General features: G+C 39.0%; 1 protein-coding gene across 1 annotated transcript in view; it reads right to left on the bottom strand.

Annotated features, from left to right (window-relative positions):
• The window catches only part of SH3BGRL2 (SH3 domain binding glutamate rich protein like 2), a 152,833-nt gene extending 139,078 nt beyond the window's left edge, over positions 1–13,755 (bottom strand). The window contains exon 1 of the mRNA XM_061428710.1: positions 13,414–13,755. Within this exon, the coding sequence (XP_061284694.1) occupies positions 13,414–13,755 (342 nt within the window). The remainder of the gene's footprint in view (positions 1–13,413) is intronic.
• Between the last annotated feature and the right edge of the window lie 479 nt (positions 13,756–14,234).

Below are 14,234 nucleotides of genomic sequence, written 5' to 3'. Positions count from 1 at the left end.
CATGCTAGCCAAGTAATGCTCAAAATTCTCCAAGCTAGGCTTCAGCAGTATGTGAACCAAGAACTTCTAGATGTTCAAGCTGAATTTAGAAAAGGCAGAGGTACCAGAGATCAAATTGCCAACATCTGTTGGATCATGGAGCCATCAAGAGAATTCCAAAAAAACATCTACTTCTGCTTCATTGACTATGCTAAAGCCTTTGACTGTGTGGATCACAACAAACTCTGGAAAATTCTTCAAGAGATGGGAATACCAGACCACTTTACCTGCCTCCTGAGAAATCTGTATGCAGGTAAAGAAGCAACAGTTGGAACCGGACACGAAAGAACGGACTGGTTCCAAATAGGGAAAGGAGTATGTCAAAGCTGTGTATTGTCACATTGCTTATTTAACTTAAATGCAGAGTACATCATGCAAAATGCCAGACTGGATGAAGCACAAGCTGGAGTCAAGATTGCCAGGAGAAATATCAGTAACCTCAGATACACAGATGACACCACTTTTATGGCAGAAAGTGAAGAGGAACTAAAAAGCCTCTTGATGAAAGTGAAAGAGGAGAGTGGAAAAGTTGGCTTAAAGCTCAACATTCAGGAAACGAAGATCATGGCATCCGGTCCCATCACTTCATGGCAAATAGATGGGGAAACAATGTAGATAGTGACAGGCTTTATTTTGGGGGGCTCCAAAATCACTGCAGATGGTGACTGCAGCCATGAAATTAAAAGACGCTTGTTCTTTGGAAGAAAGTTATGACCACCCTAAATAGCATATTAAAAAGTAGAGACATTACTTTGCCAACAAAGGTCCAACAAAGAGCTGAGCTGTCTGCAGGGGTTAAAGTAACAGACTCCACACACAACCTCTCATCTGTTGTTCATTCCTCACGGCTATACTGTCTCCTTCCCTGCAGGAATAACTCATTCATTTCATTCAAGTGAAACTCATTTGACCCTCATAGCAAATCAATGTGCTGATGTCTTTAAATTAACTTTTCTCTTTTACAAGATTCTCATTTACGTTATTCATTTGCATTGTACACATTTTCTCCCTTGATGATTCCAAGGAAAACAAGAGCCAAGTCAGACTTGAATGATCATGTCTTAAATCAGTGAAGTTCAAAATAATAAACTGTAATATACATAATTGTTTGTCCATTCCAGCCTGATTAATTCCAAACTCTGTGCAATCAAGGGTAACTTTTCTCCTGGAAGCATTCTGGAAAAAGTTCTGCATGCCAAATGGGACACATAAATGAATTGTAAAATATTAAAATTGGCTTAGAAAAAAGACATTCTCTGGATTTCTAATGTTTGCTGGCTGAAGCAGTGTCCTAGCAAGCTTATCCACTACTAATTACAATGCATTTTCCTCCAGTGCGCAGTTAGTCCAAATGTAAATATTCCAAACATAATTACCTTTAGAAGGCTACTGCATGGTAATATTTGCTACAATCTGGGAACACTCCCAGGGGAATAGTTCCATTGCTCTCATTTCTCTATTAATAGCTCCTCACATTGTTTATTTCATTTTACAGATGTTTTTGAGAATCTTTTCTGGATGCTTTTTGTTGCTCAATAAAATTTTAAACCTTTCATATTTTAATAACAATTTGGAAATTTTAGTATCTTCTCAAAGTCATTAATTCTATTTTTTCTTGTCATAAATCACAAAAATGATCATGAATTAAAAGGGAAAATTTTGATAGGTATCAATTTTAATAAAAATTACAGTGTGATTCACATTATAATTCTGTGTGTCTTCTTTACTCAATCATCTTACTTATCATTTAATTTAGAAATTATCTATAAAATATTATAAAATGCAGGTACTCTTTTATATCTGCTGATTAAAATATATCATGTTTTTAGATCAAAGCTTATTGAATTGTATGTAATAGCATTCTACTTGGACACCTTTGTTGTTGTTGAGTCACTAAGTCATGTCTGACTCTTTGCGACCCATGGACTGCAGCCCACCAGCTTCCTCTGTAGATGAGATTTCCAAGAGTCAATAATTGTATTTGTGGTCTGGGAAGAAATATAAATTAGCAATTGTTATTTTATATATTTCTCACATGGCAGAAAAGCATGAATTGTTATAAAAGTAAATATGTTACTGAGTTTTCTAAAGTATTTTATCTTTTTCTAATCATAAAAGTTAAACATGTTCATAATAGAAAAATTAGAACCTATACTTAAAACAGAAATTCAAAAGTATCCAGTAGTTCCATCATCCAAAACGAGAGTTAATATTTTTGCACATTTATTATGCTTTTATGTTAAAGTTTCTTTTTAAAAATTATTGTATTATTTCCTTTCCTCATTATAAATTTAACATTTTTAATGTTTCCAAAGTTTAATCACATACAATAATATTTAATCACATTACAATTTATAGTATCTTCAATTTTCTTTTTTAAATACTTTTGTGATTATTGAATTTTGCACATTATAATTTTTGTACAGAGGAATTTCTTCAAACAGAATAATTCTAAAAGTGTAATTATTGGGTTGAGGGATACGGTCATTTTAAGACTTTGATATACTACTAACAAAACAATTCAAAGCGGTTTACTGGTTTTAGCGATTTACTCTGGTTCCACCAGAGTGTCTGAGAGTGCCTGTTATAGTACCTCCTTACCAGCATTCAATATTTTTATTTTTTAAATAAGAAATAAGTGAGAAATGAAAACAAAATCTACTTGGATCTAAGCACTTCATTAATGCAGAGTTCCAAAGAATAGCAAGAAGAGATAAGAAAGCCTTCCTCAGTGATCAATGCAAAGAAATAGAGGAAAACAACAGAATGGGAAAGACTAGAGATCTCTTCAAGAAAATTAGAGATACCAAGGGAACATTTCATGCAAAGATGTGCTTGATAAAGGACAGAAATGGTATGGACCTAACAGAAGAAGAAGATATTAAGAAGAGGTGGCAAGAATACACAGAAGAACTATACAAAAAAGATCTTCATGACCAAGATAATCACGATGATGTGATCACTAACCTAGAGCCAGACATCCTGGAATGTGAAGTCCAGTGGGGCTTAGAAAGCATCACTACGAACAAAGCTAGTGGAGGTGATGGAATTCCAGTTGAGCTATTTCAAATCCTGAAAGATGATGCTGTGAAAGTGCTGCACTCAATATGCCAGCAAATTTGGAAAACTCAGCAGTGGCCACGGAACTGGAAAAGGTCAGTTTTCATTCCAATCCCAAAGAAAGGCAATGCCAAAAAATGCTCAAACTACCGCACAATTGCACTCATCTCACACGCTAGTAAAGTAATGCTCAAAATTCTCCAAGCCAGGCTTTAGCAATATGTGAACCGTGAACTTCTTGATGTTCAAGCTGGTTTAGAAAAGGCAGAGGAACCAGAGATCAAATTTCCAACATCTGCTGGATCATGGAAAAAGGAAGAGAGTTCCAGAAAAACATCTATTTCTGCTTTATTGACTATGCCAAAGCCTTTGACTGTCTGGATCACAAGAAACTGTGGAAAATTCTGAAAGAGATGGGAATACCAGACCACCTGACCTGCCTCTTGAGAAATCTGTATGCAGGTCAGGAAGCAACAGTTAGAACTGGACATGGAACAACAGACTGGTTCCAAATAGGAAAAGGAGTATGTCAAGGCTGTATATTGTCACCCTGCTTATTTAACTTCTATGCAGAGAAATGCTGGGCTGGAAGAAGCACAAGCTGGAATCAAGACTGCCGAGAGAAATATCAATAACCTGAGATAGGCAGATGACACCACCCTATGGCAGAAAGTGAAGAAGAACTAAAGAGCCTCTTGATGAAAGTGAAAGTGGAGAGTAAAAAAGTTGGCTTAAAGCTCAACATTCAGAAAACGAAGATCATGGCATCCGGTCCCATCACTTCACAGGAAATAGATGGGGAAACAGTGGAAACAGTGTCAGACTTTATTTTCTCAGGCTCCAAAATCACTGCAGATGGTGATTGCAGCCATGAAATTAAAAGACCCTTACTCCTTGGAAGGAAAGTTATGACCAACCTAGATAGCATATTCAAAAGCAGAGACATTACTTTGCCAACAAAGGTCCATCTAGTCAAGGCTATGGTTTTTCTAGTGGTCATGTATGGATGTGAGAGTTGGACTGTGAAGAAGGCTGAGCACTGAAGAATTGATGCTTTTGAACTGTGGTGTTGGAGAAGACTCTTGAGAGTCCCTTGGACTGCAAGGAGATCCAACCAGTCCATTCTGAAGGAGATCAGCCCTGGGATTTCTTTGGAAGGAATGATGCTAAAGCTGAAACTCCAGTACTTTGGCCACCTCATGCGAAGAGTTGACTCATTGGAAAAGACTCTGATGCTGGGAGGGATTGGGGGCAGGAGAAGGGGACGACAGCGGATGAGATGGCTGGATGGTATCACTGACTCATTGGACGTGAGTTTGAACTCCGAGTGATGGTGATGGACAGGGAGGCCTGGCATGCTGCGATTCATATTTCTAACATGCATTAACTTCTCTTTGGGCAATTGTCTATATTTGTATCTTTTGTTTATATGTTTTACTGGAAACTTCTTTCACTATTTATAACTTTAGAAAGCTTCCTGCTTGCAGAAATTGGATAAATATTTCATGTTATACTTGCTTTTTATATTTTGAATATTATATTTAGTTCTTAAATTCATTTGGTATGTATTTGATGAAATAGTATGAGGTATTGGTTATAAATAGAGATCTCTAAGTCTGTGGTTTTCCCCAGAGTCATTTAATGAATAATTTTTGTTTTTATTTGAGAAGTTTTCTTTATCATATATTAAATTTATGTCAGCATTATTATAAAAATTTTGGTAGCACTCTAATATTTTAATGTTTGAATGTTTTATATTGCTCCTCATAATTATTAGTTTTCATTTTTGGACTTACTTTGTGTACTTATTCATTTGAATATATTTTAAGATCATTTTGAAAAAAATTTTTAAATTGAGTTTGGACTGTCAGTGAACTTATAAATCAATTTGGGATGATTTAACACCTTTAAATTATTCCGTTTTCCTTTCCAGGGACATGGTATATTTTTAGCTTTTTCTTTATGTAGGTCATGAAATGTGACTACTGTGAATGAATCATCTTGTCTTTTACATTATCTAGCCAGATACTGATAGGTATTTCATAACAGTATCTGTAATGACAATATTTATCTATATGTCTATCTCTTTCATTGTCTAGCTATATATTGCTAGGTACATAGTAATAATATAATAATATACATATACTTACATTCATTGGCCTTAGGGTTTACTACTCAATTAGGTTATTTAATTGACAAAAATCTGACGAAGTGAGCATTTTGGCTTCCATTTTACAAATAAGGAAGCTAAAACTCGGAGCGTTTTGAGTAATTTGCCCCAATAGGCAACTTCTGAGTGACAGAGCCAAGTCTTTCTGACCTCTGACCTCAGAGTCTGTGCTATTAACCACATCACTCTGCCATAGGAAAGCTATTCCATTTTATATTTTTGACTTATGTTCTGATGGACTGAAGTTTAGGATTTGGAGGAAAGTACATTTGAATTACAAATTTCAAGTCAGCATTTTTTATTCCCTGTTGCAGACTCCTCAATAAATCCTCTACTGAATTTCAAAGAATACTCTAGAAACAAGAATTCTCAAATGACTGTCAGTAGAACTTGTCAAAAGAAGATTAGAAAGGCTCTGTTAATATTTTTGCATATATTATGTCCTTAGCACAAACTTTGTGATTTAAAAATTATGTTTCTCTCCCACCTCTGGAATTTCTTATATAAAAATCTTCTAGATACTTCCAGAAATTCCTATTTAATTTTTTTTCAGTAGACAGCTATCATGATGACATAGCATGGATATACCTACTATGATTACAACATGAAAAATAAGAGGGAAAATAGGTCATTTGCCTCTCCAAAAATCATTGAGAAGTATAAACTCTACACAGCTCATTTGGCCACATAATTTTAAAATGACCATTAAGAAATGGCTGATAAATAATAACTTATGGTCCATTAAGAAATGGATGATAAATAATGACTTACGAACAATAACAGAATGAAGAACAGTCCTTTAAAAATGGGGCCAGACCATATAATTTTCTCAGAAGCCTGTTCATTATCAAGACACTGAATGGAAAAGGAAGGAAGATGGCTCAGTCTTACAAGATTAAGTCATCTAGAATCTTTGCTGTTCTGATGGTTTCTGTCTATCATGGCTGCAAAAGTCACCCTGCTTGTTTTGATGTTTACATGCTTTACCTGCTTGTCCAAGTGGTACATAAAAGGAAACAAACCAAAACACACGATTTTTGGATCTCTTCTTTTCACTGGGGCCACAAGCATGGGTTATCTTCATTTATGTGATAAACTTTTCCTTTTGCACTCAGTTCTTCTGCACATGTGTGTATCTTGTCTAAAATTGAAGTTTGCTGTGATTTTGAAGAGTTTTAATAGAAAATTGTCTTGAAAATTATTTCCACCCATCTTCCTCAACATTCCATAGTTTTGATTGGAGTAACACTGGGATACCAAGGGAATATTTCATGCAAAGATGGGCTCAATAAAGGACAGAAATGGTATGGACCTAACAGAAGAAGAAGATATTAAGAAGAGGTGGCAAGAATACACAGAAGAACTATACAAAAAAGATCTTCACAACCAAGATAATCATGATGGTGTGATCACTGACCTAGAGCCAGACATCCTGGAATGTGAAGTCAAGTGGGCCTTAGAAAGCATCACTATGAACAAAGCTAGTGGAGGTGATGGAATTCCAGTTGAGCTATTTCAAATCCTGAAAGATGATGCTGTAAAAGTGCTGCACTCAATATGCCAGCAAATTTGGAAAACTCAGCAGTGGCCACAGGACTGGAAAAGGTCAGTTTTCATTCTAATCCCAAAAAAAGGCAATGCCAAAGAATGCTCAAACTACCACACAATTGCACTCATCTCACATGCTAGTAAAGTAATGCTCAAAATTCTCCAAGCCAGGCTTCAGCAATATGTGAACCATGAACTTCCAGATGTTCAAGCTGGCTTTAGAAAAGGCAGAGGAACCAGAGATCAAATTGCCAACATCTGCTGGATCATGGAAAAAGCAAGAGAGTTCCAGAAAAACATCTATTTCTGCTTTATTGACTATGCCAAAGCCTTTGACTGTCTGTATCATAATAAACTGTGGAAAATTCTGAAAGAGATGGGAATACCAGACCACCTGACCTGCCTCTTGAGAAACCTGTATGCAGGTCAGGAAGCAACAGTCAGAACTGGACATGGAACAACAAACTGATTCCAAATAGGAAAAGGAGTACGTCAAGGCTGTATATTGTCACCCTGCCTATTTAACTTATATGAAGAGTACATCATGAGAAACACTGGGCTGGAAGAAGCACAAGCTGGAATCAAGATTGCTGGGAGGAATGTCAATAAGCTCAGATAGGCAGATAACACCACCCTTATGGCAGAAAGTGAAGAAGAACTAAAGAGCCTCTTGATAAACGTGAAAGAGGAGAGTGAAAAAGTTGGCTTAAAGCTCAACATTCAGAAAACAAAGATCATGGCATCCGGTCCCATCACTTCACGGGAAATAGATGGGGAAACAGTGGAAACAGTGTCAGACTTTATTTTGGGGGGCTCCAAAATCACTGAAGATGATGATTGCAGCCATGAAATTAAAAGACGCTTACTCCTTGGAAGGAAAGTTATCACCAACCTAGATAGCATATTCAAAAGCAGAGACATTACTTTGCCAACAAAGGTCTGTCTATTCAAGGCTATGGTTTTTCCAGTAGACATGTATGGATGTGAGAGTTGGACTGTGAAGAAAGCTGAGCACTGAAGAATTGATGCTTTTGAACTGTGATGTTGGAGAAGACTCTTGGGAGTCCCTTGGACTGCAAGGAGGTCCAACCAGTCCATTCTAAAGGAGATCAGTCCTGGGTGTTCTTTGGAAGAACTGATGCTAAAGCTGAAACTCCAATACTTTGGCCACTTCATGCGAAGAGTTGACTCATTGGGAAAGACCCTGATGCTGGGAGGGATTGGGGGCAGGAGGAGAAGGGGACGACAGAGGATGAGATGGCTGGATGGCATCACCAACTCATTGGACGTGAGTTTGAACTCCGGGCGATGGTGATAAACAGGGAGGCCTGGTGTGCTGTGATTCATGGGGTCGCAAAGAATCGGACATGACTGAGCGACTGAACTGAACTGAGCTGAACAGTGGGACTGGCAGGCACAAACTCCGAGACCGTGGTTAGTTAGACCACGTGGCTAATTAGATGGTAAAGTGAGAACTTTGTTCCTTGACTCACACCAGCTATGAACTATTTTTTTCTGTCTTCACTTGGTTGTGTATATTATATGAATTGTTTCTCAAAGGAAGATTCCAGCCATGATTGAAAAGCAGCTTCCATATCAAAACTGAATACTCTTTGGGAGATGAGATTCTCTCTGGTCTAGTGCAACACAATTAAAAGGGTTCGAATCACCAAGACAATGAGGGGTTGATTCCAAACCTTTGGCATAGAGTCTCTTGCCTAGAGTAACTGCAGTCTGAAATACTGCAGTCATTATGAGAAGCATGTAACCTACCTTAAGTATCAAATAACCATTATAGAATGCTCAGATAGTATTTGTAAAATTCATAAATGAAGAACAGCTGTTTTGACAACTGAAAACATTCCCAAAGCAGCCTTGGATTCTCCTAAACTTTCCAAACTTTGCTTTGTATACAAATCACCTGGATGAAGGTTTTTATTCTGTCAGCCTGGGGCGGGACCTGAGGTTCTAAGTGCCTCACAGAGATGCTGACACTGCTTGTTTGTGGACTCCACTTTGAGAAGTAAGATCTCAGCCAAAAATATCCCAGCTGACTTTAGATAAAACACTGCAAAGCAGCCAGGACTCCTTTAATATTTCAAGAGCTTCTACTGCTCCATTATATAATAAAGGATTTGAGGGATGAGGCTTTGTAGAAGAACTTGTACATAATTCAAAACTCCAAAGAACTTGTACATAATTCAAAACCTGTTTATAGCCTGCAATGAAAAAAGCTCACCTGTAGCAGTCCTGGGTTTCCCTGGTGGTCCAGTGGTTAAGAATCCACCTGCTAATGTAAGGGACACAGGTTCAATTCCTGGTCTAGGAGGATCCCAGACAGCAATGGGCAGCTGAGCCCTTACAACACGACTACTGAAGCCCATTCACCTAGAGCCCACTCTCAGCAACCAGAGAAGTCACCGCCATGAAAAGCCCACATACCGCTACCAAGAGCAGCCCGCACTCGCTGCAACTAGAGAAAGCCTGTGCACAGCAGTGAAGATTCCGTACAGCTTAAAAAAAGTAACAGTCCCCCAATTATGTATATTAATAAATGGAGTAAAACCTTTAAAAATTGTGAATTATTCTACTGTATACTTGAAATTTACATACTATTATACATCAACTGTACCTCAATAAAAAGATTTTAAATAAATAAAAGCTTGGAAATGGGGGGAAGAAAAACAGTCCTTCAAATTTTGAAACTTCGTGCAAAAATTCTCAATTGGCCTTCATCAGGGTTCCTTAAAATGATGGATATTTCTCAAGAAGCTCTTTCTGTAGTAGGCTGGCATGCTCCCTGTTTGATATTCAAGTAACACTGCCCCCTTGACTGTTGACTTTTGTAGAAAATCTCTGCTGGATGTTGCATGAAAGGATATGCTCTTCTGGCACATTGGCAGAAAAAGTATTAAAAAGAAAGGCACAGAGACAGACACCACGGTCATGACATTGAAGTCCCAGTAAGACAGGTTTGTGTAACTATCTGAGACACAGATAGTTATGCCAGCAAGGAGGCTGCAAGTCAGAGGCATCTTCTAGAGTAATTGGTTACTGAAGGACAGGGAAGCCTGGCGTGCTGCAGTCCATGGGGTCGCATAGAATCAGACATGACTGAGCGACTGAACAACCACCACCATCCCCACACCATATGTGGTGACCACCCTATAGAAGAACTTAACAGCCCATGTGGTCTTGACTTGACCATTTGTAGGAACAGCAGTCAGGTGATCATGGAGGTAATTCTATAAGATCAGGTCTGGTTTCTGTCAGACAGGACCAGCCAGTGCAAAGCCAGGAAGCAGCAGCTCTGGGTGGAGTAAGCCCTAATGGGGAAGGTCTCCTTAGTGATCTCTGCAGTGGTCAGGTTTTTGTCTCGGTTATATTAAATCAGGGAGGAAGATGGATATGCATGTCTCATCCTACAGAAGAATCTAGAGAAGCAGAGAATCCCAGTTGGGGGAAAATTCAGGGGTGGCTCAGTAAACCCATAGCTGGTCAAACTCTCCATTCCAGTGTCCATTCAGAATTCACTCCTTTCTGAAACCATTGCCAGTTTCTGCTCTTCAGGTTCAATTTCTGTCTTTCTGTTACCAATAGTTACAAAACCAAGCCTCCTCTCTTCAGCTACATGTTTCAGATTCTTTATCTGCACGTTTAATACTTTACAGCAAAGCCATGGTCACAACAGTTACTTTATGTGTGTGTGTTTTGAGAGCCTAATTTTTCGTATCTTTTTAATTTTTTTAATTTATTTTTAAAATTTTAAATTGTAGTATACTTGATTTATAATGTTGTGCTAGTTTCAGGCATACAGGAAGTGATTCATTTTTATATATACCGTAGCCTGCCAGGCTCCTCTGTCCATGGGTTTCTCCAGGCAAGAATACTGGAGTGGGTAGCCATTCCCTTCTCCAGTGAATCTTCCCGACCCAGGGATCGAACCCAGGTTTCCTGCATTGAAGGCAGATTCTTTACCATCTGAGTCATCAGGGAAGCCCATAATATATTGTTTTTTAGGTTTTTTCCCTTACAGGTTATTGCAATATATTGAGTATAGTTCTCTGTGCTATACAGTTCCTTAATACATTTTTTTTTCTATGACGGAAGTAATGGAGATAGTAAGCTTGGACAATGTAGAGCTATAGAAAACCCCCAAATGTCCATAATTCTTATAATTCAAAAGCAACCACTATTAACATTTTAGTGTGTTCATTTCTGTTTTCCTCTTGAAGTAAAAGTGAAAGTCGCTCAGTTGTGTCCGACTCTTTGCGACCCCATGGACTATACAGTCCATGGAATTCTCCAAGCAAGAGTACTGGAGTGGGTAGCCTTTCCCTTCTCCAGGGGATCTTCCCAACCCAGGGATTGAACCCAGGTCTCCCACATTGCAGGAGGATTCTTTACCAGCTGAGCCACAGGGAAGCCCAATTTTCCTCTTACTAAACATTTAACAATTTATTAAACCAATATCAAAACTTAGAAAATCTTCTAAGTTATACAGATTTCTCTAAGACTCCTTGCCCCTCCCCCCATCACCTGTGCCAAGTCTCACTCCCCAGGGGTAATCATTTTCATCTAGTCCTCTGAATGTAAAGGATTTTATTTTTTTGTGGTGGTTATCCTCTAACTTCTCACTTGTATTTATTGACATTAATTTTAGGTGGTCTTCATCAACTAGTTATGAAAGATGAGGAAATTCGGACATTTACAGATACTCCACCTTTTTCCCTCCTGAGTTTGTTAAATTGTCTTTAAATTGTTGACATTTATAATGCTGATAGGGCTTCCCAGGTGGCGCTAGTGGTAAAGAACTTGCCTGCCAGTGCAGGAGTTATAAGAGACATGGGTTCAATCCCTGGGTCAGGAAGATCCCCTGGAGGAGGCCATGGCAACCCACTCCAGTATATTCTTGCCTGGAAAATCCCATGGACAGAGGAGCCTGGCGGACTACAGTCCATGGGGTTGCAAAGAAGCGGATACAACTGAAGTGACTCAGTGACACACTCGCACATGATGCAGATAGTGTGTTGTGGCTTTAAGGAGCTCTTCCATGCATGCTGTTTGTAGACTGAGTTTGGGGATATAAACCCAGGGGAAAGACAGAGAAAGAGAGGGAAAGAGGAGTAGGGAGGACCCAGCTGTCTCAGTAGTTCTTTAATTAATTATATGGATGATAACCCCATTTTAACTGACTTTTGCCAACACTGTCTCTGAACTTGGAATTTCTCTGGACCTCATTTAGAAAGGAATTCTCTTACCTATGAAGTTTTAGACTGTAGCTTTTCACTTCTCTATTTGCACCTTCAGTCTGATCCTAATTAGTTTCTGTCTTCTAGGATTTCTGCAAACTTCTGATCAATTGCTATCTCTGTCCCATGGAGGTATGTTACGTTTTTAATCTTTAAAATGTTTTTTAAGATTTATGTGATGGTTCTTCTGTTATTTCCCTGGGACTTCATGGGGCAGAGGATTAGATGTGTGTGTTTAGTCCACACTTGGCAACACTAGGAATAACCTCCCCTATATGACCATTGCGTGGTTTCAGCCATGTTATTATGAATCTGCTATCTCACTAATTGAATTGGTTAACTTAAATCTCAATAGAAACAAAACTGCAGCATCTTGTCAATATTTATTCAGATACCAGAACCGTAAGCTCCTTCCCCCACTTTGTTCTGTCTTCTACTAGTGGCCGTGCCTCCTGTCATTTTCTTCTGTTAGATCCATTCTTATCCTAACCACTCCTATGTGGTCCCCATAAATGCACTCTGCAAAAACCAAAAGGAAATTGAAGAGTAATTATGTCCCACTCCTACTTAAAACTACATTAGCTTTTTTGTTTTAAACTACTATTTTGGTGCCTAGTCTGCGTTGACCTCTGTTCTAGGTACCAGGCATATGGCAGAGAATGAAACAGAGACAAAGTCTCACCCTGAGATGCTTATATTCTAGAAGGCAGGGACATGTTATATCCTTTAGGACTACGGCCATCAGCTCCATACAAATTGGCAAGCACTGGAAGCATAAAGTGTGTAATGCTGCCAGCTTAGGAAATACATCATCAGAAACTCCTGGCTAGCTTACCTATACCACAGACTGTGTTTTAATGGATTACTTGGTGGTCAGAATCTCCTTGTCCATGGATCAGCGGATATTTAATAATGAAAATAATCCTCACATTTAAAGGAACAAATAAATGTTAGAATTCAATTCTTAAAATTTGAAAACAACATCAGTATCCTACAATATTAATGGTTAACAAGTTGTGACATATCTGTAAAATGGAAATAGACTATTATAAACAATATTTATATAGACTTTTTGAGACTGAAGATTTTTTAAGATGAGAAAATTGTCAAGTGAAAAAAAAACTCATAAAAAATCATGTACATAGCTGGATTATGTATGTTAATGAAGCTGTCTCAATATTCAAAAATACAGCAGTATCACTGCTTTCCACTGTGCTGTCTTGAATTCCAAACTAACATCTTGGGCAGATTCTATAACACGGCTGCTACTTTCAGGGTTGGAAGTGTATTTCAGTTTTAAAGCTTCAGGCTCATTTCTGACTCAACCTCTTTTCCTCCCCTCACACAGTCGAAGCTGGAGCTCTGAACACAACAAAAGGAGGGGAGCTGGTCCAGCTGGCTCTGGAGTATGGAGAGGGTCAGCCTCCACCTTCTCCTGTGATGGCCCATGGGTCTCAGTGGGGAGGTATCACTAGTCTCTCTCTGGTTCATCATGTTCTTGTCTGATGCCAATGCCTCCGAGGATGAGGTGGTCCCCAGGAAGGTGAAGTGTGGGTGTGTTGGGGCAATGCTCAGCTTTCCCCCGGTCCCCTCTGTTGTGAGGAAGAGAAGGTCCAACCAGACTTCCTTCAGGTTGCCCTGTTGGTCATCCTTCCAGTCTGTCTGGGTTGTGCATCGACCACTCATGGGTCTCCTGGGCCGCCCCGTGCTCTTCTGCTTCTCCTCTAAGTCCCTGCTCCTGCACATGGACTCTTGAGACTCCAGATGTCCCTGCTGTGTCCTTTAACACCACGGCCAATGGACTGGGGCCAGGAGCCTTCCTTCTTCTAGGCACACTGTATCTTCAAGCCTTATTGGGAATGGCTTTTCTATTCTCACCATCAGAAATTTTAGCCCAGAAATGAACATTTAGTCTCTATGCATGCCTCATAAACAATGGGAGACAACCCCAAACCAGCTCAAATGCTTTAGTCCAACAGCAGCACAAAGTTCCCAAGAGGTTGCAACTTAGCAGGTATCATTCAGGGACCAAGATGCTAGTCTGCTCTTCTTCAAGGCATCTGATGAATCTCTATGAATTATTCTCCTGGATTTCTTCCCCTCACGCCCACCACTAGGCCTTTCCTTTGGTAAGATGAAGGCAAAGAAAGGAGTTTCTGAGGGTG

Source organism: Bos javanicus, chromosome 9 (assembly GCF_032452875.1).
Source record: "Bos javanicus breed banteng chromosome 9, ARS-OSU_banteng_1.0, whole genome shotgun sequence".
Classification (NCBI taxonomy): Eukaryota; Metazoa; Chordata; class Mammalia; order Artiodactyla; family Bovidae; genus Bos; species Bos javanicus.
The sequence above is the reverse complement of the archived record's forward strand: the minus strand, read 5'-3'. Positions and strand labels throughout refer to the sequence as shown.